Source organism: Podarcis raffonei, chromosome 6 (genome assembly GCF_027172205.1).
Source record: "Podarcis raffonei isolate rPodRaf1 chromosome 6, rPodRaf1.pri, whole genome shotgun sequence".
NCBI lineage: Eukaryota > Metazoa > Chordata > Lepidosauria > Squamata > Lacertidae > Podarcis > Podarcis raffonei.
The window spans coordinates 52,907,385-52,931,694 of record NC_070607.1 but is presented as its reverse complement, the minus strand read 5'-3'; the positions used below and the strand labels follow the sequence as shown (position 1 = coordinate 52,931,694).

The following is a 24,310-nucleotide window of genomic DNA, read 5'->3' as shown; positions in this document are numbered from 1 at the left end:
GGGAGAGAATTAGTGGCCTCAGCAGCATGTATAGAGTGAAGCAAGTTGATATTTCATTCATAGTAAAGTTAGTGTTTCTTCTTTCCATTTTATCTTCCAGCAGCATAATAACCAATCAGATGTCACACCTATGAAGGTGCAATAAACAATTAACCCAGTCAATATTATAATCCGTCCAGCCAGTGAAATGATCAATTAATGTACTATGGTTATGATCCTGTGCTTGCTTACCTGGAAGCAAGTTCCATTGAACTCTGTGTGAAACTTAATTCCAAGTAGACATGCCTAGGGTTGCACTATTAAAAAGGAGAATTTAAATACTGAGCGACATTAAGTTAAGACAAGATATCCAACTAGTGCTGTGAAACCATGAGTCAGTCCATTAATTCATTTCTCAACCAGTATAACAATCAGTTAGCTGAAAAGTCAGTTGTTGTTCATAAAACAAACATCAGAAAGTTGTCAGTGCAGGGTTAAGTGCTTCTAAAACCCTGAAAACGCTGATCTAGAAAGACTTCAGTTTACACACCTGCCTAGTTCCCCATCTCACAGTCTGTGTTGGCCTGGTCTCCTTCCTTATGGTTTTCTGCTTTGGAATGGCTCAGATCCCATGTGTGTTTATTAACACACATGAGTATGCATGTGGTTGCATGCAGTGGCACTGCTGCTACAAGCAGTTGCAAAGTATTAAATAAGTCCAGAGTAAGTTGACAACAGACCTGGATGAGTTTTGCAGGCAGGAAACCTGCCTCCTTCTTACCCCTCTCAAAGAGGAAAGGGGAATGAGATGCAGCAAATAGCAAGCAATTCATCTAAGCTGTTGAAGAATCACAGCAAGCCCAGATTCTGTATCCTTGCACACAATTCTTGAACTGTGGCTTTCTGGCCATGTTATTTTGCTTTTCTCAGCATCACATCAAAAATAAGATTTGTTTGGGCTTGTAAGAGAGACTATCTGGTAACACTATAAAGGTAGCTTCCTTTTTAAAAGAAATAAAACAGAAGTGGACCTATTGGTAGTACTCTGAATTGACTTTTAAGATGTTGAATTCTAAAAGCAAGGGAGCAAAATGTCCACAGGGAAAATATTGAATTGCAAAAGTTTGTAGAGCGTTAAACAGGCAAAATTATTTTCTCCCAAGCGGTGGGCATGCAGTTTGCATCCATGGAAACAATGATTAAGTCAGCACAGGACCTGGACATCCTGAGTCAATTAAAACACTTCCCCTCTGAAAAGAAGCGTTCCTTTGATCCATTGTGATGTCAGATCCCACGTGGGGGAGAGCCAGTCAAAAACAATGAAGTTTTCTAGTTAAGGATCAGTTAATGAATTATGCATACAAAATATAGGGAGGCAAGTAGGAGGAAAAAGAGATTTGTTGAACTCTGCTTAGCCAAAATTGCCTGCATCCCCCAGTTTATTTGTACAGTCATACCTCGGGTTGAAGTTGCTTCAGGTTGAGCACTTTCGGGTTGCGCTTCGCGGCGACCTGGAAGTAACGGAATGTGCTACTTCCAGGTTTCGCCGTTCGCACATGCGCAGATGGTCAAAATGACATCACGTGCCTGCGCGGAAGCAGCGAATCGTGAGATGCGCGGACACGGGTTGCGTTTACTTCAGGATGCGAATGGGGCTCTGGAACAGATCCCGTTCGTATCCAGAGGTACCACTGTATAGCTCTTTCTCAGAATGGCAGGTGGGTCATGGGTGGCCAACCTTTCGCAAGCATCAAGGCATTTGAAGCACACCTGGACCAAGGGTAGGAGGGCTTGCAGGCATGGCTATGACACGGAATCAACCCCCTAGCTTGCCTGCCGCTCCCATGCTGTGCTGTTGCCTGCAATAGCCCAGACTGGAGGCAAAACTTCACTGTGGGTTTAAGAACTAGTTAGCTATGGCAGCCCACAATCTATTGCTCTGGAATTGACATTGGTCACCTTTGGGTGCTGTTATTTCAATGTTTAACAGGCAGTCTAATCTGGAAACTTTTTTGAACCAATAAATAGTTGACAGACAATGTCGAATAATACTTTTGCTAGTCTAAAAGGCTGAAGAATTGCTGAGTTGCACAGCAACATTTGTATCTTCATCACACCAGAAACACCACTTTCTGTGTCTATAAAACTGTGCCCTCTGTCTTATCCTAGCATGCACAGGTGAGTGGAGAATGAGACTATCAATGCCATGAGTGGTACGCTAGGCTTTCATGGGGTTTGTTTTAGTTTTGTGCCTCATTTTCCGCAACTGTGAATCAGGTGCGCGTGTGCGCACGTGCACAAGGGAGACACAGTGCTGGAATTTAAATACAATATTTGTGAATTGCTTATAATGCCACATTAGTGTAGTGCCTAGGGGGGGAATGAGGGGAAGGGTCCACAGAACAAAATTCATGGTGCAAAGGCCTCCTGGAATAAAACTATTTTAACCTGAAATTTGTCAGGTACTGTGCCTGCCTGATTTCTAGTGGGGAGGGAGTTCCGTAGAATTGGACCCACAACACCGAAGGCATGACTCCTCAGCTAAGTCGAGCGGCACCATGCTGATTTGGTTGTAAAGAGTATGCTGGTACTTGAGTGGTTTGCGGAGCTATTTGGGTCCCCCAGTAAGAGAGACCAAGGCCTCTGGGGCCTGCTTTTTCGTTTGTTTGTTTTAAAGGCGTGCCAGGAACTACAGATATCAAGGGATGTGCATTGAGCCAGCTGGCTTTTATAAGGGCATTGTTACTCCGGTATAGGGTATCATCCTCCTCTGTCCCTCTCACGTGGTGCTGCTTGACCCTGTGGAGCACCTGGCCTTGTCTGTCCAAGACTGGGATTGTGTGTTGGGGTGGGGAGTGAAAGGAGTGGGTGAGGGGCTGTTGTGTGTCTTTATTTCAAAGAGTGAAGCCTGTTTCTCAGAGCGGACATCCAGTGGCTGTCGTGAAAGGAATACAGGGCATTGGCATCGCCAGGGCAGCCACAGTTGCTCCAGCTTTCTTTTTTTAAAGAAAAAATAAATATATTATTATTTAGAGATCTTCTAAGTTAGCTGCAAGGGCATTTCAGGAAGCCTCAGCCACCACCATCTGGTCCATTAAAATAAATCTGGCGTGCTTCCCCGCCCCATTCCCCCCCTCTCACCCCCACCATGTTCAGAGGGGAGGGGATGAGGGAAAAAGAGAGCTCCCAGCTGCTCTGACGTTTGAATTTAGATTGGCCACAGCTGGCCTGTAAAATGTGGAGCAAAAGCTCTTCTGCTTCAAATTAGGAGGAGGAGGAGGTGGCGGTTGGGAAGTTCTCTCTTAAAAGGCCAGCACCACTTAAAATATCCCATGGGTTTGGGTGTCCTGTGTAGTGCCACAAAATGAAACCCAAAACTCTGGGAGGGGTGTGTGTGTGTGTGCGGACACTCCGTATCTTAGTCTTTCATAACCAAATCCTTGATAGGTCACAATATTTTGATATATTTTCCATTGGGATCGTGGCCAAAGGACCCTTGTAAGGTTCTGGAGTGAAGCACACGTGTGAGAACTGGGGATTGGGAAAGAAGCGTGCCCGGTTCCCAGCACAGCCCTCAGCAGTGGCTTCTTGGGCCTCTCCCAGCATAGTGGGAGGAAATTCTGTAGCTGACACAATGGGAGCGGTGCCTTCCCTGCTAGGTTTCTGGGTGTCCCGTGTTTGTGCCCTGCTTTCTGTGCTCACGCCATTAAATTTCATGTTCCTTTGCCATCCACGTGGTGTGCTGTTGTAGGTGCCTTGTTCAGTGTATAAACAGCCAAGGCTGGGGGCGCTGCCTTTCTGGCTAACCTCCTTCATTTGGACAACTGTTGTGTTAGTGCCACCTTCTGGTAAAATGTCATTGAGCTAGGCCTCGTGCTCCGGTTATTTTGTGGTTTTTGGTTTCTCAGAGTTAAGAGTTCCAGAAGGTGGTTCTGACTTCTCCGAGGGGGTGGCCTTTATTCAGCAGGTAGTCGGAGAAGGAAGGCAAAGCTCCAGCTGTTTCTTCATGTCATTTATATATTCATTTATCCCCTTAGGTCGCAATGAATTGATAGCAAGGTACATCAAGTTACGGACGGGGAAAACAAGGACAAGGAAACAGGTAAAAATGTACCTAGCTCTTGCCCTTTCCTTAAAATAAAAAATCAACCTTGCAATAGGATGACTGAAGGAGGAAGTGGCCTCGTGAAATCACCCACGTGTGTGTGTGTGTGTGTGTGTGTGTGTGTGTGTGTCCATGTGTGTGTGTGTGCCTGCTCCATTGCCATAATTCAGTGTACCACTCAGAAGTGTGATGAGGCATCAGAGCTAGTAGTAAATATGTTGGAGAGGTCTGGGACATCAAAGTTCTTTTTCTGGCTCCAGTCTGTTGGGTACTGTTGAGATCCCTGCTTCACTTACCTTTTTTCCTAACATAGGTGATAGTTGCCTTAAAAGTTGGAGAATCGACCTTGGCTTCAATATTTTGGGATCTTTGGTGGGAAGTTACTGAATAAAGCCAAGGGGTGTGTAATGGCAACTGTAACTCGCAGGTGCCTTGATGCATTGCAAGCTCTCTCCACCCCCCCTCTCTTGCAAGCACTCATAATTGGTGAAGGCTTAAAAAAAATGCTCCTTCCAGAATTAGGTGGAGTTTTCGGAGCTCTGTAACTTCATATTCTCCCACCACAGCAAACTTACTGGCCCTTTTATTGCCCTTCCAAATTCCCTTAGAGGAGTAAATAATCATTTTGTCTCCACCACTTGACTGGGAAGAATCCTGAAGTAGGACCATAGGTAGAGCTTGATAGGAGATGCTGCACAGCATTGGGAGTGGTGAAGGGGAAGATTTTTCTTTCAAAAATAGAGGTTGGCCCCTAGCAACAATTATGCATCCATAATTGTAGCTTCTATCTTTCCAGTTGGCTGTGGGTGCTTTTTGAATCTTCAGGGCAGAAGTGAAAACCACTCAACCTAAGGGCTGTACTGCCCACCCAGGCAGACAGCAGTTTGGTGACAGCTCTATTTACTTGATTCTTCTTATCATGCTGTGTTCATGTTCGGGTTGTCCTCCATCAAGTTAACTCCACCACCACCACCATTACTGGTCTTGATGCTGTGTTAGGGGTGGGGCAGAGAGAGTAGGAGAGGGAGAGAGAAGGAATGAGGTGGCAGCAACAATTTTGGTCACAGCCACTCCTGGCATACAGTTCTTGAAGGGTTGGTCAAGAGCAAATGCAGCCCTTGGGCTGAAACACCCTGTATTCCCCATCCTCCATTTGCGCATGATTGCAATTTGACCTGACCCCCCCCCAAAAAAAAGGGGTAGATCACTGCCAGTTTTTTATTCGGTGAGTAGAACGCAGCCTCTTGGGAGTTGGACGTCCCTGGTCTAAAGTATTTCTTCTTTAACCACAGCTTGTAACCACAGGACAAACCTTGGCTATAGAATGTGGCTAAGAATGGTAGACCTTAACCATGACCCCAGGTTTGGACAACACTTTTAAGACCTCAAAAGCCTGGAGAGGAGCAAAGTGAATGCGATCCGCTTGCCAGGAGCCGGCATGTTTGCACATTCACACTAAGCTGTAGTTTGGCTTAGTGTGATGTGCAAACGTAGCTAAAGACTTTGCCTGGAACCTGAAAGAATCCTCATGAAGGCACTCCTTTTTTTTTTTGTAGCAATGGCAGATGTCCCTCTTTTTTGTAATAGTCAACACATTCCTGCTCTGCAATCCATTAAATGGTTGCAGAATTTGTAATCTCAGAATTCATGGAGCAGTTGACAGTGTGTCAGACCAAAGGCTTATCCGTAACATCTTTCCAAAAGGCATGGGAAACACACACTCTAGGACTGCCTCCTGGTGGGACGTACCCTGTATGCTGGCTTGTTCTTAAATACTCGGATGAACAATTGGCACAGAACCAAAGGCATGGCCAAAGAGTTATTCCTTGTATCTTGGCCTCCCCACAAACACGTAAGAGAAGCTCAGGGTGCTTAGATTTAAATGGTGGGCAAGCGCAGAATTCCTTCTGGAACTCCTAGTTCTCATTAGCTACTTGTAGTGTATTACGTTATCAAATTAAACTTGGAAAGGACCCTGAGAGTCATCTAGTCCAACCCCCTGCAATGCAGAAATCTCAACACTCAGTCCCCCATCCAGTTTGATACCATACCAGATCTTGCTTAGCTTAGCAAATGTGCTAGCAGTTTGATTGCTGCACCACTTTGTATGGTATGTTAATGCAAGTCATTGTTGGGAGGGCTGAAACCTTATAAAATTCATCAATTAAGATATCACCAGCTCCCCTTTATTTGTTTCTGGATTGTTTCCTGCATTAGGGCAAAGTTGGAAATATCAGGTCCATGTCTGTGCTGATTTTACCAGGCAGTAGTTATGACTGGATGGAAGCAGATCTTATGGAATTAAACTTAGAGGTGCTATGCATTATATGTATCTATTATACAGTCATTCTTGCCTCTGCTTCAAGGTTTGCAGTCCTAACACTTTCTGGTGAATCTAGGGAAGCCTTTGCCAACTCAGTGCCCTCCAGATGTTTTGGACTAAAACTCCTGGCAGCCCTAGCCAGTAGCCCAAAATATCTGAATGACACATGGTTTGTGAAGGCTGCCCCAAGCTCAGACTTGCTAGTAGCACACTACTATACACTCTATGTTTTTGCAAATGAGAGTTGTCCTTTTCAATGGCAAAGCATGGATAGCCTCCATTGTGAAAGAAAGTAGACTTAACTTGTCTTTTTTCTATTGTTTGACTCACTGCATGTGACTAGTAATGCTAAATCATTGGAGCAGTGCTCTGATATAAAACTAAATCCATCCAAAGGCAATTAAAGTAGACAACAAGCCTACACAGCAAGGAAACACCAGTCTCCATTGGTTGTCTCTACCATAGACAAATAGTTGGTGTAGTCTTGGGTCTTCTCATATAGTCTTCAGATTTGTCAAATCTCCTTTTTGTGGAGCATATGCAAGATTCTGATTTATATTTTGGTAACAAAGAGCTTTGTCTTGTGATTCCTTTGAATATTATTTCTGGAGTCAGGTTTAAACCCAAAAGAAATTGGGTTTCTACCCAAAATGTTCATACAGCTCTCAGAGCCATGGCCACATGTCCAATAGACAATTTCTGCTCTCAAAGCCTTGGATGCATAAAAACACTGCCATATATTATCGCTTAGTGGTCAGTGGTAAAAAGTGTCTGTATGTTGTTCTAGAGGGATCACAATAGGTAGACTTGTGGTTCTGTTTGCTTAATTTAGTGGCAATACTGAGGTTAATTTCAAGCTTGTTTGAGTCCCTTGATGTTTAACGTCTTCTAAGGCAGGAGAAGATAAGATTAATCTTCTGTGAAAAGCTGTTGGAGATTATAATTCCACACTAACACTTACTTACTTCTGTATTGCTCTCAGAATGAAGAGCTGGAAAATATTTAAGAACCAGGGGACTGTGCACTTAGGTTTTTGAGACCTGATTGGAAACTGTTTTCAATGCTTGATATCCTGGGTTGTGTATCAATTCAATTAGGAGAACTGAAGAAGTGCATCTGGATTTACATGGCTATGGAGAGGAGTCATGTGGGTACAGATCTGGATCAGCAAAACATTATGTTGGGAATGGCTCATAGACTGAAGCATGAGTGGTTCCTAAAAGCATGATGATAAGTAGTACATAGAATTCTCATGAGAGTAAGCTACACTATTAAATGCTATTTGCAAAGGATAAAATCCCCAAATATAGCACACTATGCTCAAGTCCATGGCATTCAGTGGGTCTGTAGCAATTTCCTCCAATTGAGAGGTTAGCCATTTCATTCCAATCTGTATTAACTGCCATTCATCCTGAGTACAGATCCTTCTCCTCTGGAACCTCACATGGCTTCAGATACTTGTTTGACTGTGTGTTGTATGTGTGTGTGTGTGTGTCCAACCTAGGTGCTTGAAGCACTCTTGTCACGCAAAACAATTTGGGATCATGTCTTCATTCTGTTTGTGTTTTCCTTTTTGAATGACTTGGCGGGGCGTAGGTGTCCAGCCACATACAGGTTCTAGCTCGGAAGAAGGTGCGAGAGTACCAGGTTGGCATTAAGGTACGTTGGAGACCCTGCCCATGCGTCCGTGGTGTGTGAGCATGGGCAGCCCCCTCTCCTTCCTCTCCTTTCCTCTGGTTGACGGCTCTGCTGTTTTTCCCCCCTCTCCTTCTGCTTTTCTCTCTGCAGGTCTCTAGCCACTTGCAGGTTCTAGCCAGACGGAAATCTCGTGAGATTCAGTCGAAGCTGAAGGTACGCGCTTCCCCGGCTTTCCCACCTTTTGAGCCATGGCCATGCTGGCAACTAACATGCTGCGCTCTGTGGTTGCCACTCTTTCCCCCCCTGCTTGTTGTGTCTTTGCTCCCCTCCCTTTGTTCCTGGGACCTGATAATTTTCAGAATGCCGCTGAGGTGAGAGAGAGAATCGGAAGGGAAAAGCAATAGAGCACTTCTGCGTGGCAGGATCTGGCAAGGACAAGCCACCTCTAAACAGTCCAGTAAAGCTATCCCTTGTCAGCTTGGAGAGTGCATTTCCAGTCACATCTGGAGCCTTCAGGTGGTGACATAGCAAGAAGAACTTCTAGAGTTCTCCACAGTCCACCTGCCATCTTTGGTATATCCATGTAAGTGCTCCACTGTTGTTACAGGAACTGGAACCTTGCCTAAATCAGGGAAGCCAAGTAGGATCCATGGCGGCTCATGAAATGTGCAGTTGTGGTATTAAGCAGCCACTTCTGCTGAGCAACAACTGAGTGGAAGGGTCCCTCCCAGTAGAGGCATAGGACAGAACACCCTTCTCCTCCTGTTTCCATTCAACAGAAGAAGCCATTTCCTTCTGCTGTGCTACTTCACTGTCTACCACTCTGTAGCATTAAGGTTTTCTAGGTAGCGTTGGAGCTCTGGAGCAGGTTTTTGTTTTTTTTAAATGTTTTTCAAATAAGTGTTACTGATGTTCAATGATGCATCAAGCAGGGTTGACCATTAAAGTAGCAGACCAACGCTGCAATGAAACAAAACCAAAACACATTCCCCCACCCCACCCCAAAGCAGAAGGGCCAGACTTTTGAAAAGCATTCTGTACTGGATGAGGATGTTGAAGTATACAGGGGGGAACCCCCAAAGTTTTGTATGTACAAATTCTGATGGATTTATGCAGCTGAGGCTTATATAGCAGGCATAGGAATTTGTGCAATCAGTGTCTCTGTCATACCTCCAATCTATATGGCCAACAATCTTTAATACCTGGGGAGGATATTTGGCTAAGTTGGCCAGTGCAATGGTACAAGGCGATTAGGATGGAGATGCACAGAACCAGAGATGAGTGTCTTCCATCATAAGCCTGCTCTTGCAGATTAGGATGCTTGGACCAAGAACATGGGACCAGGAGCCAAGGAAGTTGAGCAGGGATAAAACTGGAGAGCTTTTATCCTGTGATTGCCTTTCTTTCTGTGGTTGGCTTTTCTTTTCTTCTTTCTTCTGTAACTGGAGATTGGCTAACCTTTCCTATTACCCTTTCCTCTGTGTGTTCTGTGTATTGTGATTTGGGTTTTTGAGGGGGGAGGGGGGTCTTAATGAAGGGTTAGTGGTTGAAGGGTATTTTGAACTGATTCTGGTTCTCTGTCTATTCTTGTGGTTTGGCCTATGCATCGGAAAGTACCTAGAAATTCCAATCTTTTCAGCTGTTCAAATTTATTTAGTCCAAAATACTCTCCCTTCCTTTTCTAGAGTCCACAAAGCAGGAGCTGCCATTACCAGGTTGGGAAAACTCATAAATAGTGTGTCGTCCCTCCCACCATGCCCTCTACCCCAAACTAAGAAAATAATTGGCTGGTTTATAAGAAGATTAAATTGTGTGCATAAAGTGGCCCACACCCAAAATTCAGTTAATAATAAAAACTCTCACAGCTGAAGAACAGCATGGAATGGAGGAAAATATCTTTTTAAAAGGATCTGTCCTTGTAGTCAGTAGCACACATTATATGATGACCAGGTGTAACTGTAGAACACTTTTACATATATCTTAATTCTAGTCAATAGCATGTCTTCCACAACAGACAGACAATACATTGCCTAAGAGTTAGGGCTGGCATGCTAGTCAACTGATGCTTGTTAGATTATGGCAAGATTTTGCCAAATATTCAAAGAATGCCCATGGCAGTGTTGTTCAGTTTTTAAAAATTATTATATTGTGATGGTCTCCTTTGTTAAGAAGGGGAGGAGCAAATGTATCTTGCCCCCTAAGCCTACAGCTGACAGGGACAAACCTAAAAGCACATCAAAACTTTTAATTTAAGGCATATCTGAACAGAAATGCAAACAGTCATCAGTGGTATTGCCTAGTAAGTAAAGTATCTGACTAGGGTGAGGGAATGCTCAGAAAAATAGGTTTCCCAACTCTGTCCTTGCAGTACTGTTGTTGCAAACCTATTTGAGAGGACATTTTAAGTGCATGCCCATGAGTTCTGCCCTGTATCGCTGAACCACTCTACCTCCAACCAGTGTGGTTTTGTGTTCTGCAATGCCAGAAGACTGGGCAAATCAGTAGCATGCAGGTCCAGTTTACCACCTTGAGTCTTTAAAGAGAGAGCCAAAGGTAAACTGAGAAAACTGCAAAAGATCTATTGGCCCATTTATCTACATCCAGGCTTAGGACTCTGCAAATTAGCCCCTCACAAATACCGAATAATCATTTAACTCCCTAGGTACTTTTTACTCCCCTTGCACTACTCTGAGAGTTATGTGCACGCAACTCAAGAAGCCTAAGCTTGTCCACATACAGCAACACACTGTTTATTTTGTATAGCTCTGCAGGCAGGAGAGTGCAGTGACCGGATCTAGTGCATTGTTTGCGCTAGTAACTCTCGAATCTATAAAAGAATGTTGCTGTCAGTGCCCAGACCGGCTTCAGATTTGGAGAATGACAGAACAGGGTGGTCTGTTCTCACTTCCTGCACATCTTCCTTGATTTGTAAAGTTTGAAGAAGTTACCTATTGAGAGAAGCCTCATACCATCCGCTCCTTTCTTCCTCATTCCCGTTGTGCCATGTGCCCCAGATCATCATGTGGATTCCGTAAAACAGGCTGCATTAGAAAGCAGCCTGGGACAGATGTAATTTGTTTACAAAATGAAGTCTGACATCCTGTGATGCTTTGAAGTCCCATTATTGATACCTGTTATGGATTATGCAGACTCTCCCCCTCCCCGCAGTGCCCTTTATGACAGCAGAGGCACTAACCATATTTCTTTTCTTTCCTCCCTCCTCTTCACACAGGCTATGAACTTGGTAAGTGCACTTCAGTCTTGTTTCTGCCCCATTAAGTGTTCTCTACTTGATGATTGTCTTTATCCTTATGCTGAGTGTTTAATTTTGTTGTATGCTGTGTGCTGCCTTGGTATCTATACTGGTGAAGGAGGGACCATGCAGCTTTTAAGTAAATAAATCCCCATGAATAGTATTAGAGAGTGCAGATGAGGTGCAGGGGGTGCTGGAAGAGCAAAATTAATAGCTGAGATGAGCATCTTTTGGAGACTTTGGACACAAAACTGGCTAAACACCAGCACCTTAAATGGATGTTTGTGTTCTCCTCCTTTGATCTACAGACATGTTGCACTGCTCTGTAGGATTTATTATCTATGACTAGTAAGATCCCTGGAAAAATGAGCTTTGGGGGGGAGGGGAAGTGGCATAAAACAGCTTGCTTGAATGGTTCACTGCTAGTATGTTTTGATAAGTCTGAATGCAGCTAACACATCTGTAAAGTGGCTCACTGTCCCCCATTAATTTGTCTTTAGTGGACCATCAAGGCCAGTGTTAGTAACTCTCCCTTCTGCTTCTCCTCTTCTGTTCTGTTTTGAAGGATCAGGTCTCAAAGGACAAGGCTCTGCAGAGTATGGCTTCCATGTCATCAGCACAGATCGTATCTGCCAGTGTCTTGCAGAACAAGCTCAGCCCCCCTCCTCCACTCCCTCAGGCTGTCTTCTCTGCTGCTCCCAGGGTAAGGGATGTTCCAACACTTTCCCTGCCTGGTTAGGAAGGTCAGGCCCAGAAGGACAGCATGGAGTCAATGCTTCTGCAAGATAGCAGCTTCTCTTATAGGGCTGGGTGACTAACGCAGAGATGGTTCCAGAGAGGATATTTATTTATTTACTTATCTGTTGCTGTGTTCCTGACCCAATAGGCTTAGTTTAAATCAAACATCATAAGCGTAATTTACGTATTCCACACCCAACATCCATGTCTCCCTAATTTTCATTTTTGCCCAGTTTACTTAAAAAAAAAGAAAAGAAAACCCAACTCATGCTCTTCCTCCCAACATCTGCTCCTTTCGCTGTCACATATGGGAATGGTGCTCCAGTTGTTGTTAAACTCCTTTGAGACTCAGCTAGCATGGCCAATGGTCAAAGAAGATGGGAGTTGTAATCCAAAAACATCTGGGAAAACCATAGGTTCTCCATCCCTGCCCTAATTCTTCTCTCCACATGCTATCAGCACCACCACCAAAGAGTAGCATATCTGACCCACCCTCTCCCCTTAGTGGCTTACAAGAGAGTGGAGGACATGTACTGACTTGGTGTGAAACTCCCAATTGTAGTCTTGACTCTCCTCAGCTGTGTCGTGGTATTTCCACACTATTCTAAATAGCTGTTGCCATTCTGTAACAATAAACAACTTAAACAACCCTTAAACAATTTTGATGAACCTGAACAACAGTAGCTGTGAAGTCAGATGGTAGGAATATGCCTGACAGTGTTTTCTGTGTTCATTTTTTGTTTCCTCAGTTTTGGAGTGGGCCTATCCCAGGACAGTCTGGACCTTCTCAGGAGTAAGTGAAAAGCAATTGTTAGTTTGGTGAAGAATTAAAAGGCTTAGCAGTTAGAGGAGGGTACTTGCATAGCATTTCTGAATTGTTCCACAGAAATCGATGCCACATTGTGCAATCTCTTTCACACACACACACACACACACACACACACACATTCTCTCAAACAACTTGATCGCTTATGCCTCCATTTCTAAACTGCTATGTTCATATTCTTCCAAAGGGTCAACTCAGGTATGCATAATTGCATGTGGGGATTGCTCCAGTTCAAGTCATGATCATGTAGGGAAATCGTTTATATGAAAGCTCCTCCATATAGGGCCATACTGGGGGAAAAATCAGAGAGAGAGTTCAGATCAAGTCTTCTTTATCTGATGTGGTAGATTTTTTACATTACACGCAATATTCATTGGGGGGGGGCGTGTTGGGATTGAACCTGGTACCTTCTGCATGCGAAATATGTACAGAAATGGCCCTTCCTTTATTTCGCTAAGTCAGCATCTCCAGTGGGGATGCTTCACTGCTCATGTAGCCATAATAAAATGCACTAGAAACTGCAGTCCCATAAACCCTCTTAAAGTAATTATTTACTTTGGGTATCCAGAACCTCCTAAATATATTTGTTATTCTTCATAGGAAACCTCAAAGCAGTTTATAAAATCTAGTTGTGTATAAATTTTATGAAATAATTATAAATAAAATATTTTTATTTTAAAATAAGAATAAATATTATAGTGGAATGATTGTTGGTCAGGTTCCTAAGGGTTGGTTACATCAGCCTGCAGATAGACTGCTCTTTTTCCTGAAATAGCGGGGAAGGCAAATGAGGGGGAGCTCCATAATGGCTGGTGGCTGTATGTATATGAGAGGCCACCATAGAGTTACCTTGATGATTTCTGCAAGACATCTGCCCTTGGAGTAACCTAGGGTGTACGCAGATAACAGAAACATTAACAATTTGACATACTGACTAACATACTTAACACTATTTTGTTTTTCAGCATTAAACCTTTTGCACAACCAGCCTACCCCATCCAGCCACCCATGCCTCCATCACTAGCCAGTAAGTGATTTTGTTTCTCCAACTAACTGATGCTCTGCCTCATAATGTTTTCTTGGCTCCCCTGTCACCACCAGCACCCAGTCCTGTTTATTCATACAGACAGTTCTAGCTGTTTCCTCAGGATCTCACTGAGAGCTTGAACATTTTTCTTGGCCCAGCCATGATGGTGAATCTCTTTGATTTCATTCATAGAAACTGAATGCCTTATTGTCTGTTCCAATTGGTTCTTTCCATCCTCCCATTAGCAGTGATGGTACCTGTATGTTCTCCCCACCCTCATAGAGCTTTCGGGGTACAATTTAGATTGGGGGAAAACAGTGCAGTGGAGAGGGCTAACCATTTCTCCCGTGCCTGTTGCTGGCCTAATTCAGCCCCCTTCCATGGCGCTTGCTAAGCTTCTCAAAAAGAAAAGAGGATGATCTACTCATGGGTTTTCCATCATCTCCCTCTTTGAGTGAGAGGGATTCTACCTTCACATTTGCCTAGGATGTTTCTGTATGATGGAGATGAAAGCAGAGTTATCATGGACCACCTTGTCTTCCCAACCATGGTCACATTTTGCTTGCAAGGAAATATGGCAAAAGCACTGAAATAAAATATAAATAAATGCCTCTTTTTACACCTTAGCTGCTTCCAGTTTTTAAAATTTGACTCAGTAAATGATGTTTTGCATTTAATTATTAGAGCAAAGCTTTTTATATTTTAACTAGCCTCTATGCTGCCCTTTGATCCCTTCATATTACCCACAGAATGTCATCTGTGAGATGGATTGTGTAGATGGAAGACAATTTTTGTAGGAGGAAATGATGCCGTCAATCAGGAAGCCCATCTGTCCTGTCCAGTGATCTTCTTTATGCTCTAAAGTAGAGCTTTCTAAACTCTGTGTCGCGACGCATTACTGTGTCCACTGCAGTGTGTAGGTGTGTTGCGCAAATGCTCCCCACACTCCTCCTGGGGCTGGAAAGGGGTTGGTTTAACTTCTGGTTTGCCAGTAAAACCAAATTACTGTGTTGTGAGATGATGCATGTCTAAAAACTGTGTCACCAACATGAAAAGTTTGGAAAGCTCTCCTTTAAAGACACCTCCATGGTAGTAGAAGGGTAGCTTTCTGGAATTCTATAGTACTTGGGAGTTTAAAATTGTATTTTATCTAGGGTCTGCTTCATTCCTCTTTGCTTCATCTGGAGTTTAAGAGATTACACCTTTTTTGTTTACAAACAGTCTTGCTTAACGTTCAGGGGAAATTAATCCGTTTCAGTTCTTCCATCTTCTAAATGCATGGGCACCCCAGAGCTATTACAAATATGAAATGCTTAAAAATGAAATTTGAATCATTACAATTTCAGAGAGTCCTGTTGCATTAGAACTGCCATCTGGGCAATAAGGAAGGAAATAGTCCTTGGCTTCTTGGAAGGATGGGAAACTAGGCTAGATGGTTGTCCTCATCTCTGCAGCTGAAACCTCCCCCTGCAGTGCTCAAGAATGTGGCAACACTTTCTTTTTTCCAGGCTACGAGCCCCTGGCTCCTCTCCCACCTGCTGCCTCGGCTGTGCCAGTCTGGCAGGACCGCACCATCGCCTCCACCAAACTGCGGCTCCTTGAGTATTCAGCGTTTATGGAAGTGCAGCGTGACCCTGAAACGGTAACTCTTACGGGGGAAATGTTTGGCACTGCAGGAGCTGGTGGCAATGGTGTTTTTCAGCTCTTACAGTGCATTGGGTCTCTGCAGAAAACTGGCCTCTTTTCTAACCTGCATAAAGACTGGCATTCACTTACCAGCACCATGTAATAAATGCTGCCAGAGACTCAAGCTCTGGTCTCCCTGTGCTGTTTTGTGTAATGTAGACACATATCACGTTGGCTGTATTTTTACAGCCCTTTTGTCTGGGCTGGAGTCACCAACGGCATGCAGCTTCCATCAACTCTGGTTATTTTTCATGCTGGCCTGATCTGTTGGAAGTTGGATCTCAACAACATCTGGAGAAGTTGGCTGCTCCTGGTCTGGATGGTGGTAGCTGGCAATAAGACAGCTGAGTTTTGAATTTTGCAGTGTCAGCAGGAGTATCTGATTCCCTTTGTCGTGGCTTAATCTTTGTAGTGGAGAACGCTACCTTCCGCTCCCACATTTTTTGCCTTTGTGTTTCCCACCCTACAGTATAGCAAGCACCTGTTTGTGCACATTGGACAGACGAACCCCTCGTACAGCGACCCACTGCTGGAGGCAGTGGACATCCGCCAGATCTATGACAAGTTCCCTGAGAAGAAAGGTGGCCTGAAGGAGCTCTATGAGAGGGGGCCCCAGAACTCCTTTTTCCTGGTCAAGTTCTGGGTAAGAATCATGCAGCCCAAAGCCGAACAATGCCTCTGAAAAAGCCATTATTGGGCACTTCTTCATCGGACAAGGTGGCTAAGGAAATTAGACCAGAGGACCATGTTTACATTATTCTCCTATACGAATGTGGATGTTGTTTGGACGATGGGAGGGGGGATGCTTTCTGGCCTCAGATTCTCCACAGAATCTGTGGGCAGTCACATGTTTGATGTGGTGTTGCCTGGCTTTATATGCTAAGCAGGCTTGACCCAGGCATCTTGGTAGAAGAACCTAAGGGATATTAAAAATGAAATGAAATTCTGAAGGGGTCTGGGGGAAAGGGTTCTTCCTTTAGAAAAAGAGCTGCATTCAATAGCATGTTTTGAGGTCCAAGCAATACCATGGTATTTTTCTCTCTCAAATGTTCATAGATTCATAGACTCTAAGAGTTGGAAGGGACCCCCAAGGGGCATCTAGTCCCACCCCCTGCAATGCAGGAATCTCAGCTAAAGAAAGGCAGATGGCCATCCAACCTCTACTTAGAAAGCTCCAAGGAAGGAGAGTCCACCATCTCTCGTGGGAGTCTGTTCCACTGCCGAACAGCTTCTACTGTCAGAAGGTTTTTTTTAGTCGGAATCTCCTTTCTTGTAACTTGAAGCCATTGGTTCGAGTCCTACCCTCCAGAGCAGGAGAAAACAAGCATGTTCCCTCTTCCATTTGACAGCCCTTAAGATATTTGAAGATGGTTATCATATCTCCTCCCAGTCTCCTCTTTTCCAGGCTAAACATACCCAGCTTCTTCAAGCGCTCCTCGTAAGGCTTAGTTTCCAGATCCTTTATCATCTTGGTTGCCCTCCTCTGAACACATTCAGGCTCCCATAGCACATACTGCAAGACCAGCTGGCGTTTTATATTGACTTTGCTCTATCATCTGAATTTTTTAATGCCACTCTGTGGCATTCAGCCTGGTTTGAGCCTCCTTTGGACCTGTGACTTAATATTGCCTAAAAGCTGTCTCTCTCCCCTGCCACCACATCTTAAAAGCTGTTGTCGTCCCACACTAAGGATTTTCAGTTTGTCTTCTCAACCCTTAGCTAAAAATACATGAGCCGATGTGGTCCAGCTTGGAATGTTTGTGAGACTTCATTTCAAATTCCATCTCACCTCTGGACTTGGGGCGAGTCACCTCCATTCTCCATCTACAAAATGGGCATAACAGCAAAGAGTGGCAGTGAGGATGAATGAGATAAGGGTTAGAAAGCAGCTTGCTATTTTTAAATACTTATGTCAATAATTAGCAATATCACCATGAATACACTTCTCTGTTGGCATCTTCGCTCCCCTCAGTGAATGCATCCCGGAACTCTTGGGTCGGAGACCTCCACGCCCCAAGCTGAAAGCCACAATCCGTACTTGATTTATAACACCTCCTTCCTTGCCTTTGCTCTAGGCGGATCTGAACAGCACCATTCAGGATGGTCCTGGTGCTTTTTATGGCGTAAGCAGTCAGTATAGCAGTGCAGAAAACATGACCATCACAGTCTCCACTAAAGTATGCTCCTTCGGAAAGCAAGTAGTCGAGAAGGTGGAGGTGAGTCCCTCGCTTCCTTTGGGTGTGGTACCAGCAGAAAGGGAATGTTGCAGAGTGGGTGAAAAGCATGGCAGTTAATGTGGGACTGGAAGTTAAGTTCTTTGGAAGAATGTACAGCCCAAGGGGAAAGTGCTTTGAGACTCTTTAAGTGCTAACAATACACGTGTAATATGTAGCAATGCATGCGTTATCAGAATGTCAGTATAGTCCTCTCTTCCTTTCCCCCTGCTGCTTAATTATGGATAATTAGGGTGTGCCACCTCCCCAGTTCTCCTACACCAAGCTTGAATGCCATTCGATACACAATAAATAAATAAATAAATAAATAAATAAATAAATAAATCACTCTCATATTATTGCACCTTCAGTGGCTTCTTTGTTAGGGTCTATACCTTATCGATGCTTTTTCTGCAGACGGAATTTGCCCGGATGGAGAACGGACGGTGTGTGTACCGAATCCATCGGTCCCCCATGTGCGAGTATATGATCAACTTTATCCATAAACTGAAACACCTCCCAGAAAAATACATGATGAACAGCGTCCTGGAGAATTTCACCATCCTGCAGGTAAATAACATTTTCCTTGTATCCTGAAGGAGTAACTTCTGTCTAGATGTTCATAGTAGGCTTTTCATGGCTGAAGAAACCAACTGGATAGTTTCAGATTTGGTCATACTTGGAGTAAAAACCCATTGAAATAAATTGTACAAGTTAGGTCATTGGTTTCAATGAGTTTACCCATAAGTATGACTAAATCTGGGCCTGTAGCAGCAAAAGCAGACACCTTCATCTGCCCCACTTGTAATAAAACCTCTCTCTCCCCTACAGCTACAAGCAGGTGCTGTATCTCTCCAATGGTTTGACTTTAGGCACACTCTTCCATTGTCCCCCAAGACAGATGGATGCCGATAACAAGGATCCAACCAAAATAACAATTGCATTCCTTTCTTCCTCTTGTTTTTTATTCTACCTTTCAATGTCATGCTTATCATCTGCTTCTTTCAAGAAGGCAATGGCTTGTCATGAAGACATTTCTTATGAGGAAAATCTTTTGTTCAGCACATGTGAGATTCTTTGGCAAGGACAAGCTCATGTAGTCTGTTCCTCATTTAAAGTGCTGTCCTGCCATCCATTATATGTGTTGGCTCAGTTGAGTAACTTGCTGCAGTCCTTAATCCCCACTTCAAAATATTTTTATTTGATCAGATGGGCATTTGTCTCATCCTTGCAAGCAGAGAGGAGGTTAATTTTACCAGTGTCTTAGATTCATTCTCAGGTACAGAAGAGTGGTAACGTTATCTTCACCACTTTGCAGGTTATAGGCAATCCGTTAAAAGTTATCACTTAAATCTTAAATCACCCCTATATTTAGAATTGTGGCTTTGATTTTTGAGATTTTGTAATTCATCAAATAAGTCCTACTGAAATCAAGTGGATAGGTGGTAAAAGTAAAGAAGATCGAAATAATATTTTGTACTTGGGTGCAGATGACTACATCTGTATTATGCTTGTTGATTGTGATGTGTATGGTTAAATTGCAACAGGGAAAGAATCAATCTTCTGCTTCCATATTTTAAAAGAGATGGTGGCTATTGAAATAAGCGTGCCCTTTGCAGCTGTTGCAATTTCCACCTTCCTCTCAAATCTCATTTCCATTTTGTGTCATGACTCTTTAGATAGTGATGTGCAAGCCACTCTGGGACTCCCTTTTCGGATGAAGAGTGGGATACAGTAATTTTCTAAAGGAATAAAGTACTCAGCTTCTGTACCTGAGTACAAAATACAGTATAAGAGCTTGTACTATAGGAACCCAGCTCAAAAAACTATGCCATTTCTCTGGTCTCAATGTCTGACTTTCCCAGTCCATCTTCCCGTATCTCACGGTATGTGTGTGTTCTTCTTCCCTCAGGTTGTTACGAACAGAGATACCCAGGAAACCTTGCTCTGCATAGCCTTTGTTTTTGAGGTATCCACCAGCGAGCACGGAGCCCAGCATCATGTGTACAAGTTGGTCAAAGACTAGAGGCCCCCTTGGGGTGACCGGGCAATTTGAGGAAGAAGAGAAGAAGTCTTGTCAGAGAAGCCACCCGAATAGGATGCCTTGACGCAAGTCTTTTGAAAAATGAACACACAACACACACACAAAAAGCAATGCCAAAAATACTGTATCACAATCACAGATGTTTTCTACTTAGGAACAATTTTTTTAAAAAGAAAAAAAAAACAAGCAGAAAAGAAAAGCGTGACAGGAAAGCATATAACGGAAGGAGAGCTGTATCTGGAGGCAGCAAGGAGGAGGACTGTTCCTGGGGGCTCGGTCATCAGTATTTCAGGAGACATTGGCGCCAAGGCCTGGTACCTCTGGATATCTCTCCCGTCACACAACACTAGAACAGCATCAAGTGAAACGAGACTGCCAACTACTTCTTAATACCTGGATGTGCCTATATATCCCGTGCCAATTTGTCCTCAAAACCTGGGTGGTTTCATTTAGAGAAAAGCGTTCTGAGAGGGCTGCTAAGGATGTCTGTTCTGGGAAGGGATGGGGAATCAGATGCTGTCTGGTTTAAGTGACCGATCCCACTCTGTTCGAGACACCGACAAAGAAGATGAAGAGTTTTCTTCCATCTCTTGACGCAGGCTGCGTGCAGAGCCAGCACAGGGAATTGGCAGCTTGCGTCATGTGGCACACATGCCACCCATGGGTTAATTGCAAGAAAACGATTTTGTTCCAACATTTTCCTGGGCATTTTCTATTGCAGGATACAGTGGTGGTGGGAGGGCGCCAGGAGTTGATTATGGCAGGAATGTGGCGCTTTTACATCCATGTCCCAGATGTTTGGATAATAGACAGGAGTAGGGTTGCAGGATCGTGTGTGTGTGCGCGCGCATGTGTTCACCAGCAAGAAATGGAGAGACTTAAAGATATCTGTCTGTGAGATGTTAAAAGGTTAGAGTATGTATTAAGAGGAAGGAGGGGTGCTCAGCTGGAGGAGAGCAATTCAGGAAATTATAGATTTGGAGATTTGCATAGATTTGCAATCCTAGGGTTGCAGATAAGCAGGCTGACTCTAGGTGAGCAATGAGATGACTGGAAAAATATTAGGGCTGGCTAAGGTTGAGTAACTTGGGGGGGGGGGATCTGAATTTGTATGGGATTTTTAACCAGCTCTCAATGGAGCATTATTATTACACCTGCCATGTCAAAAACAGCATGGGATAAGCTTAGACCAAAGTTCTTGCTGCCTGGGCATTGTTCTGGCAAGGTATTAATTTCCCTTCTGCTTCTCTGTTCATCTGTGGTAGTCATCCAGGAAAAGGCATGATCTAAATATCACGATGCAAGTCTTTCCTCTGGATTATGTACTTCCCACCTAGGATATCTTTGTGGAGGCTGCTAAAAACAAAACAAAAACCAAAGCGAAAATTGCGTATTCTGGCAGCCTAAACCCAAGGAGGTGCTGAAAGATGAAACAAAGTACAATATGTCATACAGAATCCCTCTTCATTTGAAAGCTGTACTGTTTGCTGTTGGAAATGCTGAAGAAAGTTTCTGTGTAAGGTTTAAGTATAAACATGAGCCTCTATATCTTAAGCTTGGAGACTAAGACAGTGGGCTTATGATTTAAATTGGTGCTTATAGGAATCCTGTTACATGAACAGTGCCAAGATATCAGTAACCTCACTGTACGTGGCACCTCCAGGGCTCAGGCCCATAGGTTTCAGCTATACTTTGTCTAAATGCTAGTTTGTAGTTTTAAATAATAGAGGAACTAACAGAATGTAATATTTGTGCCTTCCTACCTTTCTTTTTTACCATTGAACTTTTTTCTGTTTTGTCCTTCAGCTTTCCCCTGGCCACATGGTGATTTGTTTGCTTTTAAGTTGGTTGATTTTCATTTTTTAGGAAATTCTCCTTGCTGCTCCATCCTTCCTTTAGTCTGGTATACTCTTACTCAACCCACTCAGACTAATCTCCACCCTGTGCTGCCATGGGCCTGGTGAGATTCCTATGGAGAGGCCTCAAAACATTGGAAAAGGTGCAATACAATGCAAAAGAAAAAGAAAAGCCATTTGCAAGCAAGGAGAGAATTTGAGGTTTCCACTTCTATGAGGAAATTGGAATGCACAGACTTGAGTTTGCAATTACATTTTTTTATGCTTGGGGTATTTGACTATAGCTTTAAATGGAGGTTGGCCCCCAGTGCATAGTTCTCAAGGCTGGTTGAGTTATTTTGGCACCTGAGGCAGAAAATCCCACAGGTGCATCTTCCCACCCCTGGCAATAAATACTATAGTAACTTCACATGTTTCTGCCGTTTTCATGACACCTCAACACACCTGCCTGAGGAGACCATTTCACTCTACCTAATGCTAGGACCAGACCCAATTTGTAAGAAGAGATTTCACCACCAGGATAATTTTCATAGTGGTATCAAGATTTGTGCAAAGAGATTCCCAAAGAGACAGTGGAAGGGAGCTAGGAATTCAGAGTGTGTTGGCTGCGGGCAAAAATGTCTGTTAAAAACAGATTGTGGTGTCGCTGAAGTACTGGGTGCCTTTCATTGGAACATAAGGGTCAGGTTAAAATTTAGAGCTCCTCCCTTCTCCGTTGTCTGCTTTAGAAGGTAGGAGATAATGTAATGGAGATGCCTCATAAAGTCTTGATGTCTGGCTTTTCATAACTGACTTGGGCCTCTCCTTCAGGCCTGGCCTGTATCACCACTGCATTGTTGATTTAGCACCCATGTTTCGACTATGGATGAAGGACTAGGTACAAAGGCATTGGGCTAACTCAAACTTAAGTCTAGCTAACGCAGACTAAGAACGTTCCCAGGATCCTTCGGACTGCCGTTTGAGTACAACATGCAGCTGAGAGGTGACACCATGAGAACAACTGACAGAATTGTTTCCCAGCTTTTTGAAGGACATTTATAATTAATGTAATATTTTTTTCCTGTGAAGTGTTTTTAATTGATGCCACCCAAGAACTTCTAGAAAACTCCACTAGAATGTTGAAATGAACACTCCTCTGTGTGTTATGTGGGACCCCCGAGGTGGTAACGCTACTGGGGATGGTACGTGGGGACTGGTTTGGTAGAGCAGCAAGTCACAAATTGCTCAGGAACAGTGCCTTATTTTGCAACACATGTTGCACTCTTGGGGGATGAGCAACAGGTGCAGAAAGTTCTAAAAATCGGTGGTAATCTAAATTCAGGTGAGCACATCCTCTACCCCCTGCCTCCAATGTGATAATCCTACTGCATTGCCTCTGGCAAAGCTGATGGTCTCATGCATCTCTGTGTGTGATGTTTTGGGCAAACTGGTCTCTCTAGTGCCACAACTCTTTCTCCAGTGTATTATTACTCTTAGGAAGAACTGGCTACTTTGTAAAAGCCAGCTTGAAGTTCAGGTACGTTTCTGAGACCCCTGTGCATTGGGCGGGGGGAGAGGTACAGCATCCTTGGAACTGAATAACAGTTATTGCTATTCTAGTGGGAGGAGGTAGAGTTAAAAGAGACAGGATGTTGAATTGCTTATGATTACAGCCAGAGCCTCTGCAGCTGTAAGGAGAGGAGAGCTGGCTAGTTTATATGTAGCATGTTTATTTTCATTCCTAGATCAAAAACTCTGGGAATTAAGGTTAAAACCTTCCCTGTTCTCCTTAACCTATGTACAATAGAATTCCCTTTTCTGCTAAACATACTTTTTTAAGGGAGGGCATATATAAATCCCTGGGGCAGAGACTTCAGTGTACAACATGGGGAAAGTGGAGCAGAGCCTTAGTCTTGCCTAAACCCCAACTTTCTTATATAAAAACTGTTTCTTGTATTTTATCCACAATCTTCAACCCAGCCTTTGGAATAAACCTCCTCCAAAACTGGCCTATGTTACATTTCTCATCTTTCCCCTTTTCAGTCCTTCCATGCCATACCATTCTTGCTTTCAGTGCAACGTAGTTAGATCCATTCCCCAGCCTTCCTGCTTGTAGAATTCCCTGCACAGGCCACAAGTCTGTGAGCACAAATAGATCTACAAACCACTGCCCACCTGGGTGTCCCTCAGAGAATGGCAGCAAGGCTAAAGAAACGCCAGCTTCACGAATCTCTCTTAGTTGAACATAATACTGGTACCCAAAAACTCAAGTCACCAAGTCTCATGTCACCCCACATCCCATGTATTTATGAATTTCACATGAAGTACTGTTTTATTTTTTTAAAGACTTTGTAAAGCTTACCAGGGTTATGGTCACCTTTTTTAGAGCTCTGTCAGTCCACATTGTAAAACCATTTTTATGTATTATATTTTGTGTATTTTTTTTAATCCAGCTGTGATGGGTTGTATCATATATTGTTGTGTTTACTGTATGTCCATCTTCAAGTAGATGAGACAGTGGAGCTTCTAGAAAGCTATGGTCTGCTGAAAACTATTAAACTTATTTGTTCATGGGTTGGCTCAAACACCTGTTCGCATTCTTCCCTTTATTTTCTCTTGTATGTTCATGAGCATTGCACCAGC

At 43.6% G+C, this 24,310-nt stretch overlaps 1 protein-coding gene across 9 annotated transcripts in view; it reads left to right on the top strand.

Annotated features, from left to right (window-relative positions):
* TEAD3 (TEA domain transcription factor 3) overlaps window positions 1-24,252 on the top strand; it is an 88,839-nt gene extending 64,587 nt beyond the window's left edge. For 2 of the 9 annotated variants that reach the window (XM_053392911.1, XM_053392912.1), the window contains exons 3-15: window positions 4,017-4,081; window positions 8,004-8,066; window positions 8,196-8,258; window positions 9,731-9,760; window positions 11,278-11,289; window positions 11,864-12,001; window positions 12,786-12,829; window positions 13,828-13,889; window positions 15,398-15,531; window positions 16,045-16,218; window positions 17,651-17,791; window positions 18,206-18,358; window positions 19,701-24,252. In XM_053392911.1, coding sequence (XP_053248886.1) covers window positions 4,017-4,081; window positions 8,004-8,066; window positions 8,196-8,258; window positions 9,731-9,760; window positions 11,278-11,289; window positions 11,864-12,001; window positions 12,786-12,829; window positions 13,828-13,889; window positions 15,398-15,531; window positions 16,045-16,218; window positions 17,651-17,791; window positions 18,206-18,358; window positions 19,701-19,814 — 1,193 coding nt within the window. In that variant the 3' untranslated portion in view covers window positions 19,815-24,252. The remainder of the gene's footprint in view (window positions 1-4,016; window positions 4,082-8,003; window positions 8,067-8,195; window positions 8,259-9,730; window positions 9,761-11,277; window positions 11,290-11,863; window positions 12,002-12,785; window positions 12,830-13,827; window positions 13,890-15,397; window positions 15,532-16,044; window positions 16,219-17,650; window positions 17,792-18,205; window positions 18,359-19,700) is intronic. The other 7 variants (XM_053392913.1, XM_053392915.1, XM_053392917.1 and 4 more) reach the window with 7 other exon arrangements.
* Window positions 24,253-24,310: the final 58 nt, after the last annotated feature.